The sequence below is a fragment of the Sapajus apella genome, unplaced genomic scaffold (assembly GCF_009761245.1).
Source record: "Sapajus apella isolate SASKATOON/1434 unplaced genomic scaffold, GSC_monkey_1.0 scaffold158, whole genome shotgun sequence".
NCBI classification, from domain to species: Eukaryota; Metazoa; Chordata; class Mammalia; order Primates; family Cebidae; genus Sapajus; species Sapajus apella.
In genome coordinates, this window is record NW_022437098.1 from 315,725 (window position 1) to 329,709 (window position 13,985).

Here is a 13,985-nt window from a genome sequence, read left to right on the forward strand (position 1 = left end):
ATCTCTACTAAAAATACAAAAATTAGCCAAGTATGGTGGCTCATGTCTGTAATCTCAGCTGCTAGGGAAACTGAGGAAGGAGACTCACTTGAAGCCGGAAGGCGGAGGTTGCAGTGAGCTGAAATTGTACCACTGCAGCCTTGGCAATAGAGTGAGACTCCCATCTATAAATAAACAAATAAACTGAATAAAATCAAATACAAATACAAAAATTAGTGGGCCATGGCGGTGCACTCCTGTAGTCCCAGCTGCTTTGGATGTTGAGATGGGAGATCGCTTGAGCCTGGGAGGCAGAAGTTGCAGTGAGCTGAGATTGCACCACTGCACTCCAGCCTAGGTGACAGAGTGAGGTCCTGTCTCAAACAAATAAAAAAAAGTAACTAAGGGATGAGATTTAAGGTTTGGTGAATTTTAATTGATTTCTAAAAAATAAAGAGATGTGTGGTGTAGCCAAAAGAGCCCCAAGCTGGGGTTCCTGAGACCCCAGCCACAGGCCGTCACCTCGTCTTCCTTGGTCTCCGGGTCCTTTTCTGTACAACAAGGTGACAGACTAGGTGACTGTTGAGTCTCTTTCAGTTTGAAACTCAATGATTCCATGAACATTTTAATAAAAGCAATGAACGTTACTACAATAGCAACTTTAGGCTGACAGAGAGAGCAAGTGAGAGAACAAACACCAGGCTCTGTGCTCAAACTCCTGATGCTTCCATAACGATCACGGGTAGCTTCCTAAACCGGCTGCAGTGAGGTTCCTGCAGATCTGCAATCACCCCATCCCTCTGGGTACGTGCTCTTAGAGGTCCAATCTTCAGCACCAACAAGCTCTTTGCAGGCCTGTTCGTTTTTCATTTCGGATTTCAAAGCCTGGACTAAAATGTAAGTTGGGGTCCTGACTTGAGAATCATGCTACCTGCGTGATGACATGTGATACTGAGAATGGCCGAACGCTGAACTTCCCACGGGATCAGCTCAGCGTCCAGTATCTAGCCCTCCCTGTCAGTTACCCCAACAACCAGGCAAGGACACCAGTTGCAAGGGTACAGCACCGTAATACCCAAAGACTAGTAAAAACCTAAGTGCCCCAAAATAGAGAAAAGCCTCAGTAATGTGTGCAGGGGAGCAGCACACAGCAGCGAAAGAGGAGGCAGATGTAGATGTCCTGACCGTTCCTTGAATAATATTAAATGACAAAGTAAACTACAGAAACTTGTGTTGAGTGTGATCCCATTTTGTCTGCTATTTGCTTATAGGCATATGTAAATATGTGTTCATGTATAAACTCTTATGAGTATAAAAAAGTGTCTGGAAAAATAAGCAGTGAATTACTTATAGTGGATACCCCATGGGATAGATATGGGGTGGATTTCACTCTTCCCTTAGGTTCTTTTGAATGGTTTAAATTTTTGTCAATGAGTGCAACATGATAATATTTCTTTAAAACCTAGTATTCACAACTATCTGTTATAAAAGTATACATATCTGCCAGGCACAATGGCCCATACCTGTAATCCCAGGATTTTGGGAGGCCAAGGTGGGCAAAACACTTGAGCCCAGGAATTTGAGACCAGCCTGGGCAACATAGTGAAACCCCATCTCTACTAAAAATACAAAAAATAATTAGCTGGGCATGGTGGTGCGTGCCTGTAATCCCAGCTACTCAGGAGGCTGAGGCAGAAGAATTGCTTGAACCCAGGAGGCGGAGGTTGCGGTGAGCGGAGATCGCGCCATTGCACTCCAGCCTGGGTAACAAGAGCGAAACTCTGTCTCAAAAAAAAAAAGAAAAAAAAAATACAAAACCCCATCTCTACAAAAACACAAAAATTAGCCAGCATGGTGGCACATGCCTATGGTCCCAGCTACTGGGGAGGCTGAGGTGGGAGCATCAATTCCGCACGGGAGGTGGAGGCTGCAGTGAGCCAGGATCACACCTCTGCACTACAGCCTGGGCAACAGAGTGAGACCACATCTGAAAAGAAATAAATAAATTATACACATATCTTATGTAGCCAAAATTATCATGCTTCATCCAGGCCCACTATCAAAATCTCACTATCTGAAGTTCTGCCATCTAAGATTACTTAGAAAGTGGGACACCTCAGGCCAGGCGCAGTGGCTCACGCCTGTAATCCCAGCACTTTGGGAGGCCAAGGCAGGCAGATCACCTGAGGTCAGGAATTCAGACCCGCCTGACCAATATGGAGAAACCCCATCTCTACTAAAAATACAAAATTATCCAGGCGTAGTGGTGCATGCCTGTAATCCCAGCTACTCGGGAGGCTGAGGCAGGAGAATCACTTGAACCCGGGAGGCAGAGGTTGCAGTGAACCAAGATTGCGCTATTGCACTCCAGCCTAGGTAAGAACAAAATTTCGTCTCAAAAAAAAGAAACGAAAATAAAGAAGTGGGACACATCAAAACACATCTTGCATTTCTGAGTCTCTCTGGAGGTACAAAAGGTACTGACACATTTTTAAAACAGTATCAGACATGACAAGCTCTTTTTTTTTTTTTTTTTTTTTTTTCTGGAGTCTCAAGCTGTGACCAGGCTGGAATGTGCTGATGCGATTTCGGCTCACTGCAGGCTCCACCTCTTGGGTTCAAGTGATTCTCCTGCCTCAGCCTCCCGAGTAGCTGGGATTACAGGCACCTGCCGCCATGCTAATTTTTATATTTTTAGCAGAGACAGGATTTCACCATGTTGGCCAGGCTGGTCTCGAACTCCTTCGAGTGATCTTCCTATCTCAGCCTCCCAAAGTGCTGGGAATACAGGTGTGACCCACCACATCCAGTGGACAAGCCCTCTTCTTAAAATATATCCGTGGTCCTCAAAGGCAGTTAACACTGTGAGCCACCTATCCTAGCTGTAAATTAAAGTTTAAGTAAGATTTCCCCTGGGTATGTTTCTAAAGCAAAGAATCCTTAGGAATGTATTATTAAGAGGGGCCAGAAGCAACAGTAATGGAGTCATCACCTTCCTTAACATGCCTGCTTAATATCCGAAAATAAATGTGATCATACAACTCCTTTACACGAATTACTTCTGCCAATTCACACTGTAGGATCAAAGCCAGACAGCCGACCAGTAAGAGAAGGAATCTAGATTGGGGGACTGGGGGCAGAGGAGAGCTTTTTAAAATGGAGAAATGCATTCTGAACCAAAGTAGCAGGATTATATTTGTTCAGGTCAGCTATGAGCATCCAGTGTCATTTTCATAGCATACGTAAGTGTGGGGAATGTTAGAAGGTGTATGGACAATCTGAAAACGCAGTTATCCTTCAGTTAAAGTGAGGATCAATTAGCTAGAAAATACCTGTGCATACCAGCACAAACCAAAGGATACTGTGTGACTCACAAAAAACCTCACAAGAAGGGGTCCTTTAAGTCACCACACCTCCTGACCCCTTGCTACTCACAATGTGATCAGTAGACAAACAGTATCTGATGGGCAGCACCCACCACAGGAGAACTTCTTAGAAATGCACAACCTCAGGACCTTCCCCAGAGCTATGGAAAGAGGGTGCACATCTTACCAAGATCCCAAATGATTCCGGTGCTCAGTGACATTCGAGATGCACTTCATGACTCATTCACAGCCATTCTACAACTTTTGAGCTATCCACTAATTGGGCAGGGGCTGCACACACCGTCATCGCAGATGGGTAGGGGTTTTGCAGTTCTGAATGTTCCCTGTTTCTGGCGGCATGACAACTGTCCCAGCAAGGGGCAGCCCACGGGAGCTCCTCTGGACATGAGCCCCGCTGCTCCTAAGAGCTCTGGACACACAGGCGACCTCCTAGCCTGCTTGGGGTGGGGGAGCGCTCGCTCCTAACAGGTCTTGTTTCAGGTCAAAGAGATACTGAATTAGAAACCTGCCTTGGGACTCCAATTCCAGAAAGAGTGAAGGAGGAGAGAGGGCTACCAGAGAGTGAGCGAGAGAAGCGCTCAGACTCAGACGGACAGACAGAGGCTGACGACAGGTGGACCAGAGGGCCCAAGGGCGGCCCGCCGGGCAGGCTCCCCACGTAGACAGACAGACAGGACGGGGCCCACGGCCGAGGCCCGACTCACAGGTGCGCGATGCCCGCCTTGCGCACCGCGGAGGAGATGGCTTTGACGGCGGTGCAGAGTGAGTTGAGCAGCTGGGTCAGCTCGCCCGTGCCGCGGGCCTTCCTGCCCTCCTCCATGACGAAGCGGGTCAGGGTGCTGACGTCCGTGTCGAAGGGCGCCTGGTCTGCCATGCTGTAGCCGGGCCGCGCGCGGAGCTGCAAGTGCGGGTGGCAGGTGCAGGCGGCAGGTGCGGGGCTGCAGGCGCGGGCGGAAACAGAGGGTGGCAGGCACGCGCTGCAGGTGCGGGGCTGCAGGTGCGGGGCTGCAGGTGCGGGGCTGCAGGTGCGGGGCTGCAGGCGCGGGCTGCAGGTGAGGTCGGCGGAACCTGGCAGGAGGACTGACAGACCGACTGCCGCCCCCAGTGTACGCAGCGCTCGCGGTGCAACTGGGCCAGGCCGGGCGCGGGCGGGCGAATTGGGGAAAACTCCTCTAGGCGCTGGATCGGCCCCCCGCCCCCAGGAACACCCTCGCGCCCCGCCTCCCTGCGGCCCAGACCGCGGCTCCGCCCGCTCCGATCGTCCGATAAGGTCGGGATCCTCCCGGCCGTCTCCCAACCCCCGCCCCCAGGCACCCTGCCGCCCCTACGCTTCCTGGGCTGTCGCCCCGCCATCCCTCCGTGCCCGCCACCTGCACTGTGGAGCGGAACTCGGGCCATCGGTCGCCACTGGGACCCTGACAGAGACAGAGCGCTATGGCTGTTTCCTCCAAAAACATAAAACGGAAGTTCAGGCAGGTTAAGTAACTTGTTCAATGCCACCAGCTAGGCAGCGAAATCCCCAGGCTCCCGCCCCGTGTGGCTGTCCGCCCGCCCCCTGCCCAGGCCCTGTCCACCTGCCTGGCCTGTCACCTGGCTCTTCTGTCCCCACTAGGAGACACAGATTCCTCGTTTCTTACCCATCTGAGGGCCCACGTCTGAATCCTCAATCCAGGCCTCTTCTCAAGATTCCTAGATTTCAAGAGCTATTGAGGACTTGAGTTTCCAAGATGTGAGTCTCCCAAGGAAAGCGGTGACTGACAGAGTTCCCGACCAGAGGGCTCCACAGCCTGCATCCTGACCCGTTGGATGCTGATTCCGGAGCAGCATGTACTGAGCACCTGCTGTGCTGAACACTCTCCTACCTTCCGGGGTGGAGCCTGATCAAAACAGACAAAACTCCTGCCCTCTTCAAGTGTATGTTTTAACAAACATACAGTGAAAATAAATAAAGAGATAGATTCATTTGTTACATGTGCCGTAAGTGGCACAGAGAAAAGCAAAATAGGAGAGGAAGACAGGGAATATTCAGGGGAGAAGAGGGTGAGCAGAGGTCCCGGTAAAAGCTTCCCTGGGAAAGGGAAATGTGAGCAGCAATGAAGGATGCAGCCCACCAGTGGAGACGGAGAGGAGAGTGTCTTCCTCACCGGGAGAGCCAGGGCACAGGCCCTGGGGTAGGAGAGTGTGTGTCAGGTTCAGGGAATGGCCAGGAGACCAGTTGAGCTGAAACAGCTAGCAAAGGGGTGAGGCGGGGGAGGGAAGGTCCAGTGGGGGGATGCAGGGGTGAGGTCTGGAGGGCCAAGTAAGGTTTGACTTTGACTAGGAGGAACTCACAGGAGAGTTTGCAGGAGAAGACAGGCATGATCTACCCCGTGTCTTCATACTCCGGCTACTGTGTCAAGATCAGGCTGAAGACAGTGCCCACCAGGTTACTAGGAGCTACTGAGCCAGGTGTTAGCAGTGGAGGTGGTGGGATGTGGCTGGATTCTGGACATATTTTGAAGGTAGAGCTTATGGGATTTGTTGACAGATGAGATATGTGAGAGACAGGAGCTTGGGATGACTTAAGGTTTGAGGCCTGAGAAACTAGAATGAGGTTGTCCTCAACTGTGATAGGAAACACCAAGAGGGGCATGTGCTGGGGGCGAGACTGACAATTAGGAGCTAAGTGTGGGACCTGCTAAGTTTGAAATGCCTTCAAGACATCCAAGGCAATGTCAAGTAGACAGATTTATGCATCTGCAGTTCAAAGGGGAGATCTATGTTCCAAGTATAAGTTGGAAAAGCCAAGTAGGAAAACCAAGAGATGGGACATCGAGGAAGCCGGATGAAGAAGGCAAGTCAAGCCGGGCTGACCCACGTGCCAAGCGCTGTGGATGGGGCAAGCAGGACGAGATCTGAAAATTGACCACGGGATTAATCACAGAGACCTGGGGTGCAGACTCCTGTGCCCAGGGGTGTCAGATGCAGCAGCAGTGGATGGGGGAAGGTGGGGGTGCCACCAGGAATGACCATGACTTCTCCTCAAGGCCCCAGAGGGGACTCACATGCCCAGCAGAGAGAGCTGATCCTTTAAGGGTCTTTATTAACTCTGTTCCTCAGGCAACTTTTCAGAAAAAAACTTGGGTTTTTTTTTTTTGTTTGTTTGTTTTGTTTGTTTTTTTTTAGAGAAAAGAGAAGAGAAATACATCCTTAAACATAAAAACTGAAATAGAGACTGAGGGGAGCAGATCACTTGAAGTCAGGAGTTCAAGACCAACCTGGCCAACATGGTAAAACCCCGTCTCTCCTAAAATACAAAAATTAGCCGGGCATGGTGGTGTACACCCGCAATCCCAGCTACTCAGGAGGCTGAGGCAGGAGAATCGCTTGAACCCAGGAGGTGGAGGTTGCAATGAGCCAAGATCCTGCCACTGCACTCCAGCCTGGGCGACAAAATGAGAGTCTGTCTCAAAAAAAAAAAAAAAAAAAAACTGAAATGTGGTGACTAGTATTTTTGGCATAGTAACTAGGGAGAGCTAGAGCTAGTAACGAGAGGAGTTTGCCCCTTTCTCAGCACCTCAGCATCTTGGATTGGCTAGGACCCTAAAAGTCATCTAGTCCAGCCAACCCTCACTGGACACCATCCCTGATAAGAGGTGAAGAGCTTGGGATTTGCATTAAGCAAAACTGTTTTGAGTCCCAGCTCCAGCCCTCAGCAGCCAGAGATCACGGGCCAGTTACTTAATCTTTCTAAATCCATATAGAGGAATGGTGGTTCCATCTGGCAGCGGTGTCATCGGGCTGAAATGAGATGGCGTTGGCAGTGCGTAGCTCAGACTTCCACGCAGAGGACACGCTACATACATGGAGGAGACCCCTGTCTAGCTTGGTCACTTCTACCTGTCGCTCACAATGATGGGCAGCTCATCGCCTACAAGGCAAGCCATTCCCCTTGGGAATAGGCCACGTCACGTGGTGGTGAAGTGCACTGACTCTGTGGCTGCATGGCCTCAGTCCAAATCCTGGCCTGGTCACTTACCAGCCATGCAAGCTTGTGCAAGTGGCTGAACTTCACCAAGGAACCGTGGCTCATCTGTAAAATGGGGCTAATGACTGTAGCCACCTCAAAGGGTTGCCAGGAGAATTATACAGGCAGTGCTGGTAGTGTTTCAGAACGGTGTCCAGTATGTATTAAGTACACATTATGTAAGTGTTTGCCTCATGGCCAGGCGCAGTGGCTCACGCCTGTAATCCCAGCACTTTGGGAGGCTGATACGGGTGGATCACGAGGTCAGGAGTCTGAGACCAGCCTGGCCAATGTGGTGAAACCCCATCTCTACTAAAAATACAAAAATTAGCTGGGTGTGGTGGCAGGCACCTGTAATGCCAGCTACTCGGGAAGCAGAGGCAGAAGAATCACTTGAACCCGGGAGGTGGAGATTGCGGTGAGCCAAGATCGCGCCACTGCACTCCAACCTGGGTGACTGGGCAAGACGCCGTCTCAAAAAAAAAAAAAAGTGTTTGCCTCATTACATGGGTAGAGCCAACTGTTGTTCTCATGTGAACAGAAGCAAGAAAGATCCCTGGCCATCAAAAGAGGCTGGAGGCATGTGGGAATCGGCAGCTGAGCCTGTATTTGCCTGGTATACAGTGATATCCCCTCCATCATATTGATGGATTGTGACTAGCTCTTTTCTGGGTCAAGATGCATAAAGCCCACCACCCAGGTGTTAGCCAGAGGCAGAGGAAGGTGCAGGGTGGGAGGAAGGCAGCCACCTCGCATGGGTTCCAGGCCTGTGGGAGGGCCCCTCCTGCCTTCACCCACCACCCTTGAAGAGGTGCTTCTTGCCACACACTCCAACTTCATACAGTATTGCAGATTCAAGTGATGTGAGCAATGTTACCACGCACACGCACGTACACGCGCACGCGCGCGTGTGTGTGTGCGTGTGTGTGTGTGTGTGTGTGTGTGTGTTTTGAGACGGAGTCTTGCTCTGTCGCCCAGGCTGGAGTGCAGTGGCTCAATCTAGGCTCACTGGAACCTCCACCTCCTGGGTTCAAGCAATTCTCCTGCCTCAGCCTCCCAAGTAGCTGGGATTACAGGCGCCCGCCGCCACGCCCAGCTGTTTTCTATTTTAGTAGAGGCGGGGGGTTTCACTGTGTTTCTAGTCGCTAACTTCTGAGCTCATGCAATCTGCCTGCTTCGGCTTCCCAAAGTGCTGGGATTACAGGTGTGAGCCACTGTGCCTGACCACCATGTGTGTAACACTCTAAATAATGTGAAAAAGCAGTGGTGATGCATTTCCTCACCTGGCTCCCACGATGAGGTCATGTTGGAGGAGGGCAGTGGAGAAGTGACAGTCTGGACATCTCTGTCCCTGTGCCAGCCACCCTCCACCTAGGGCTAGGCTGTTTACTTTCCCTCTGTGGGGGTGGTTAGTGCCACAGGAAAGAAAAACCAGCCAGGCGCAGTGCTGCCCATGCCTGTGATCCCAGTGCTCCGGGAGGCTGAGGCAGGGGGACCGCTTGAGTCCAGGAATTTTAAAAGCAGCCTGGACAACATAAGGAAAACACTGTCTCTACAAAAAATTTAAGAATTAGCCAGGGGTGGTGGCACATGCCTGTGGTGTCAGCTACTGGGAAGCTGAGGCAGGAGGACTTGAGCCCAGGAGGTCAAGGCTGTGGTGAGCCACGCTCACACCACTGCACTTCGGCCTAGGCAACAGAGCGAGACTGCGAGACCACGTCTCTAACAAAAAGGCAAAAAGACACGTGGTGCGTGTGAGAGGGATGGCAGCAGCCTGGTGCTTCCTTAAGCACAGCCCCCAGCTCCTGTGGCCTTGGGGGCCTGGTGCTGAAACGAAACAGCAAACATCTATTTAGCGCTGGCTAAGGCGGCGGCACTTGCCCAGGGCTTCAGAAGCAGCTTATCATCAGCCCAGCACCTCTCAGGGTGGCTGCTAATCAAACCCCTGTCTTTACAGATGAAGGGACTGAGGTCTTTCAACATCAAATAACTCATCCAAGGCCTGCAGCCAGGCGGGAAGTGACGGAGCCAAGACTCAAACCCTCTCCTGTCTGATTCCAAATCCCATATTCCCAATGACTTGCTGGATCTCTGCTAAGCGGCAGCCTCCCTTCACGGACTGGCGAGGCTCTGAGCCTGCCTACAGCAGCTCTCTGGGGCTACTTCTGCAGCTCGCGTTCATTCATTCTTTCACTCAACACATTGTTTTTAAGCACTGCTGTATGCCAAAGCCACAACACCCGCTGGGGTTGCAGTGGCCACAGGACAGACACAGCTCAGTCCCCTTGGGGCTTATATCTGTTGTGGGGGAGATAGGACACAAAATCATTTAACCAACGAAGACACAAAACCATTTCAGGGAGCAGAGTGCTATGAAGACTGTAAAGCAGGATCAGGAGGTAAAAACTCAAGACCTTTCTTAGGAAAGGACCTTTGATCAGAGACTGAACAGCAGAGGGAGTGGGGAAATGAAGGATTCATAGAAGAACACACTTCAGAACAGTCAAGGTGGTGGCAGGTGCAGAGGCCCCGAGGCTGAATGTGCTGGCGAATTCAAGGATCAGCTGGGAGAAGGGGGAGTGAGGGAAGAGCCACAGGTTGGAAAGGGAGGTGAGGGCAGATTATGAAAGGCCTCGCAGCAAGTCGCTCGGATTCTATTCACGCAGCAAGAAGACAGGGAGGGTTTGAAGCTGGGGAGCCACATGACTTATTAAACGGTGTGAAAATGGACCGTAGGTGGTCCAGGGCTGAAACTGGGAGACCCAGCAGGAGTCGGACCCAAGCTGTACCTGATTGGCAGCCAGTATGTGACGCCTGCTGTCATATTCCCCATGCATCTTTGCTTCTCCAGTTCAAGATTCTCTGCTCTGCCAACCGCTCCTCGGATGGAAGGTTTTGAAGTTCTTCCTTCCTGCTCTGGACCCAGTGGCCCCGTGAAGCTCCTTACAGCCCCATGCTCTATTCCATGATTCTACCCATCTGCTCCACCCCATGCTCCAGGGGTCTTTTCTTCTAGGAAACAGCTCTATTTTCTCCTCCCACTGATAGTATTAGGAGCAGGCTGATGATTGCAGCAGCAGGACGGGGCAGAGGGCAACTGAGCCATCATGTAAAGAGCTCGGCCAGCCCTGCCGGGAACTGACACTGAAGCCCAGAAGTTAGGCCTCCAGGCCATCATGTCACGGGCTACCGGCTGTCCTGGGAAGGGCTATGACGTGGGAGAGGCGGCTGTCGTCAACAGAGGCAGTTACAAAGAAGGCCGACAGCTGAGCACTGCCCGCCGGCAGCAGTCCCAAGAGCTGGGGAGCCACACTTTGTCCTTAATGAGGAGCTGCCTGGCATCCCACAGCACCCAGCCTCAAGCACCCAACCACAGCAAGGAAGGCCAGGAACTTCGGGGAAGCAGGGTCTGTCCCCGCATGCCTCGGCTTCCCCTTCCTCTGTGTGCCACCGCTCTCGACTCTCATCCCTTGAAGTCCCACGTACGGCCACAGGTATTCCCAGCACTGTGCTCCATCAGCCCAGCTTCCCTCTAGTTCCAGCAAAAATCCAGTATGGAACTCTTCCTGGTCCCGAGAGGTGGCCATTCCCTGGCCAAGAATTGTTACAGTGATAACACAGACCGCCTCCAATTTATGAAAGCTGTAAGTAATCACACACATTCCCGCTCCGTTACATGGATTCACTGAAATCATGGAGATTAGGATACACCCAATATACAGTGGCTGCAGCAACAGAGAGGTGGTAGCCGGGTGGAGCATTCTGGAGCGGAGGGAGCATAAATTAGCATGAGAAAGCTGCAGGGAAAGCAGCAGTGCTGGTGAGAGAGGAGTCAGCCTGCCCTGGGGCAAGTGGGCGAGGCCACGGAGTGCCGGAGCCAATGCAGGAGGAAGGTAAGCTCTGCCCTCTTGCCACAGGTACCCTGGGGGCTCCAGACTACAAATAGTTACCAGTCCACGACAATAGATATGGAAATGGAGGCTAAAAATTTACAGCAATTTACACAGTAATGTATGTCTATGGAATCTAATAACAGAAAACCAGGAGGTATATTCTACATGTCTTTTTAATTCTGCTTTTCTAGAAATTTATTCTCTGTTGTATTTTATAAAAGCAGTGACCTGTGATGGCTTGGGAATGTGTTAGAAACTGGTCCTTCACTGCAGACGGTTTGCAAAGCACTCCTCAGGATGGCAGGGACCCATCCAAGCTTTCTAACGGATGTCGCCACAGGCATCTGCTTCTCCCAGAGGAACACACAGAGGAGGCTGAGGGGACAGAAACAGAGGGCGGCCACCTGAGTGGGAGCCAGCTGAGGTCTGACCAGCTGAGGCCGTGGGAGCGGAGACCCCTGGAAGGAGCTCCCAGGGCAGGGCCTTCTTTTCCCACCAGCGCCTTGACGACCGACGTGCACACTTCCATGTGAAAGGAAAGTCACAATGAACTAGGCTTGTAGGCGCTACCTACTCAGAGGCGCCTCCCCCAACCCCAGACACACATGTGGAATAAATCTTGGATTCCAAGGACAGTATGTGGGCCAGATAGCATTGCCACTCCTGATATAACCTCAGCATCGTCTTCGCCCTGCCGCCTTCCTGGGCCTCCACGTCCCACCAGGGCACCTTCCTTCTGCCTACGAAACAGCTCCTCCACCTCCCTCCTTTCTGCCAGTCCTCTTCCCCTCCTTCCCATCTCTGCCTTCATGCTGAACGACTCCTGAAGGCCTGAGGGTAATTCCAAAGTAACTCAGGTTGTAAGGCCGGCTGCCCGGGGAGGCCAGACACACCCACCTCTGCACTCAGCACCTGACTCTGCACCCGGCACCAGGCTCTGCACCCGACCGAGCTCTGCCACATGGCTCCCCTGGAAGGCTCTGGCCGGCTCTCACACCGGAAAACCCGCCCAACAACCCGCCAACCAATAGCGGCCTGCCCGGTCTCAATCCCGCTCCCCCGGACCCAATCAGAGCACCCAGCTGTTGCTGGTTCCTCCTAGCCCTAACCCCCCCACCCCCACCCCCACCCCCCCGCCCCAACCCCAGGAAGTCAGCGCAACTTCTCTGGCCCCTTTCTCCAGACCATAGAACCTCACCCCAGAGCTGAATAAATTGGCATTTAATTTTCTTATACTGGCCTCAGTTTCCTCATTTTAAACTCGGCAATAACCCTTACACAGGTCTCGTCACTCCCTCACTCCAAAACCTCTCATGACTCCCCATTGTCTGGGAACAAGCAGTCCTTGAGCAGGGCATTTAAGACCCAGGGCATGTCACCCCATCCCACATTTCAGCCTAAATGCCACCTCTCCCGCTGTCCCCTGCCCCACCTGTCCTGCTGGGTGTTCCAGAGTCACTCCCCTGCACTTTTGTTTGTCTTTTCTGCACAGCTCACTCTGTGACTATGAATTTGTACCTGTTGAGTTGGGCAAACTCTGCAAGACCAGTGCCCTGAACCTGAGGCTGGGTGGGGAAATCACCACGCACTCACTCACTCACTCTAGGGCTGGCTTCCATGCAATGCTTCATTTTGAAGTTCAGTCTTAGCAAAGGAGAGGAGAGGGCAGAAGATGGCACAAGGAAGCTTCCATCTGCTGCGTGTCTTGCCTACGTCCTCGTACCTTTCATCTGACTTAATCTCTCTAACAACTTACTGAGCACGTGTTTAGCCACATTCGCAACGGAGGAAACAAAAGCTTAAAAAGGTTTACTCTTGTGCCCAACGTCACACAATAGGAAGTGGCAGAGCAGGATTTGAACCTAGGCCTCTTTAACTCCAAAACCTGCTCGTAGGGACTACACATACGCTTCCTTTTCATCAGATGACACTGAGAAACAGAACACCTAGGTTCCAGGACTGGCTCTGCTAGAAACCAGCTCACCTTAGGAAGGTCACTTAATCTTGTTAGGCCAAGCTTTTCCATCTGTAAAATAAGGAGGTAAATGTCTTTGCCAAATCCCTTCCTTCTCTTGCATTCTTTGGCTCTGAGGAGTAATAATAGCTCATGTTTGTTAAGTGCTTATTACGTGCCTAGCATCAAGCTAAGTGCACTTTTATATGAATTATCTCATTTGGCCTCACCACACCCTTGTGATTAAGTGCAGTTACCACCCACCTTTGACAAATGAGGAACCTGTGGTTTCGAGAAACTCAGTAGTGTTTCCAAGGTCACACAGCGGAGAAGCAGAAGGACATCCTAGCTCAGACACACTGGCTCGGGGGTCCACACTCTTATTAGCCTGCTTGGCTTCCACGACCTCAGAGCATAGGCCTGGCTGCTCCCTCCACCTGGGGGAGACAGTCCAGGCCACGCTCAGCTCACTTGTCCAGGGTAATTCCCGGCCACCAGGCATGTCCCTGAAGGCCCGACTCCCCAGGGCTGGGTCAGCTGCCCTCCTGTGGGCTCTCACTGCCACAGACTCTTAGGGCGGGAACCACCCTTGTATCCAGGCAGAGACAACACTTTTCATTGCAAAAGGAAAAGGCTTTCCCAGAGAGCAGCCTTTGCTGTGTTCACCTCTGCTGGTTCTAACCAGCTGAAGGGACCCAGGACCCATGCTAAATCTCACTGATGACCTTTGTGACCAGCGAACAATGCAACTTTTCTTTCTTTTTTTT

General features: G+C 51.8%; 1 protein-coding gene across 1 annotated transcript in view; it reads right to left on the reverse strand.

Annotated features, from left to right (window-relative positions):
- The window catches only part of FBP1 (fructose-bisphosphatase 1), a 33,810-nt gene extending 29,445 nt beyond the window's left edge, over positions 1 to 4,365 (reverse strand). The window contains exon 1 of the mRNA XM_032266425.1: positions 4,070 to 4,365. Within this exon, the coding sequence (XP_032122316.1) occupies positions 4,070 to 4,239 (170 nt within the window). The 5' untranslated portion in view covers positions 4,240 to 4,365. The remainder of the gene's footprint in view (positions 1 to 4,069) is intronic.
- Between the last annotated feature and the right edge of the window lie 9,620 nt (positions 4,366 to 13,985).